Source organism: Oryzias melastigma, unplaced genomic scaffold (genome assembly GCF_002922805.2).
Source record: "Oryzias melastigma strain HK-1 unplaced genomic scaffold, ASM292280v2 sc07998, whole genome shotgun sequence".
NCBI classification, from domain to species: Eukaryota; Metazoa; Chordata; class Actinopteri; order Beloniformes; family Adrianichthyidae; genus Oryzias; species Oryzias melastigma.
Genome location: NW_023424560.1, coordinates 1 through 1108, shown reverse-complemented (window position 1 = coordinate 1108; position 1108 = coordinate 1). Strand labels below are relative to the sequence as shown.

At 46.6% G+C, this 1108-nt stretch overlaps 1 protein-coding gene across 1 annotated transcript; it reads left to right on the top strand.

Annotated features, from left to right (window-relative positions):
- LOC112139700 (AFG3-like protein 1) lies at positions 1–1071 on the top strand (the record flags this gene model as incomplete). Its single annotated transcript, XM_024262529.2, is given in 3 exon segments — positions 1–52; positions 123–276; positions 357–1071. Coding segments are annotated over 3 exon segments (325 nt in total), but the record flags the coding sequence as incomplete, so codon positions are not given.
- Positions 1072–1108: the final 37 nt, after the last annotated feature.

Here is a 1108-nt window from a genome sequence, read left to right as displayed (position 1 = left end):
GGTCAACGGCTCAGAGTTCCTGGAAATGTTTGTGGGCGTCGGCCCGGCCCGGGTGAGCAAGGAAGAACCCCATCCTCTAAATGAGATGACCCTCCTTTACACTGAACTTTGTTCCTGTGAAGGTAAGGGACATGTTCGCTCTGGCGAGGAAGAATGCTCCCTGCATCCTCTTCATCGATGAGATCGATGCTGTGGGAAGAAAGAGGGGAGGAGGGAACTTCGGGGGTCAGAGTGAGCAGGAGAACACCCTGAACCAGCTGCTGGTGGAGATGGACGGTGGGCTGCACCCCGACACTCTGAACCTGTCAGGAATGTGGGGGTTCCTGTGTGGACTGATGTTCCTCTGTCATCTTCAGGTTTTAACACAGCCACCAACGTGGTGGTTCTGGCCGGAACCAACAGGCCCGACATCCTGGACCCCGCTCTGATGAGACCAGGACGCTTTGACAGGCAGATTTACATTGGTAATCATTAGTTAATCCAGCTGCTCAGACTGTCATTTCAGTGTGTGGTTTGGGTTCTAGGTTCCGGTTCTGGTCAGGTTGATGCTCGACTTCTTGGCTTTGAGCCACAAATGATCAGTTAATGGAGTGTGTATGGTAATTTCCATGGTACTTTGGCATGAACATGCAAAACATTTGGATGAACGTGTGAGAAAAACCACTGGCAGGTCTGAGGAGGTTTCAATGTAAATTCACATGGATTAGCAGGAATCATTGGACACTCGGACGTCTTTGTCAGCTCTGTCCTCTGGGTACACGACCAGACCATAAATGCAGGGGAACTCTCAACCTTCTCCCCAAAATCTCCTCAACATAGGTTTTTAAGTTGTGGAAAATTGAAGGATTTTAGAAACGTTTTGATCTCTTTCAGACATGCAGACAAACATCTCAGCTCAGTCTTTACTGTGAAGAGATTAAAGAAGAGCTGGGCTGATAAAACTGATCAATCGATTTGAATCGATTTAAGCCTAGTAGATCGATGATCGATTCATAAAAATATAAATCGATTTAGCACATAAAGCTGAAGCCCGCTAGCTTGATGCTAACGTTTAATGAAATTTCGGTAACGCTTTATATTAAGGTGTGCTTGTTAAGTGTTAATAAGA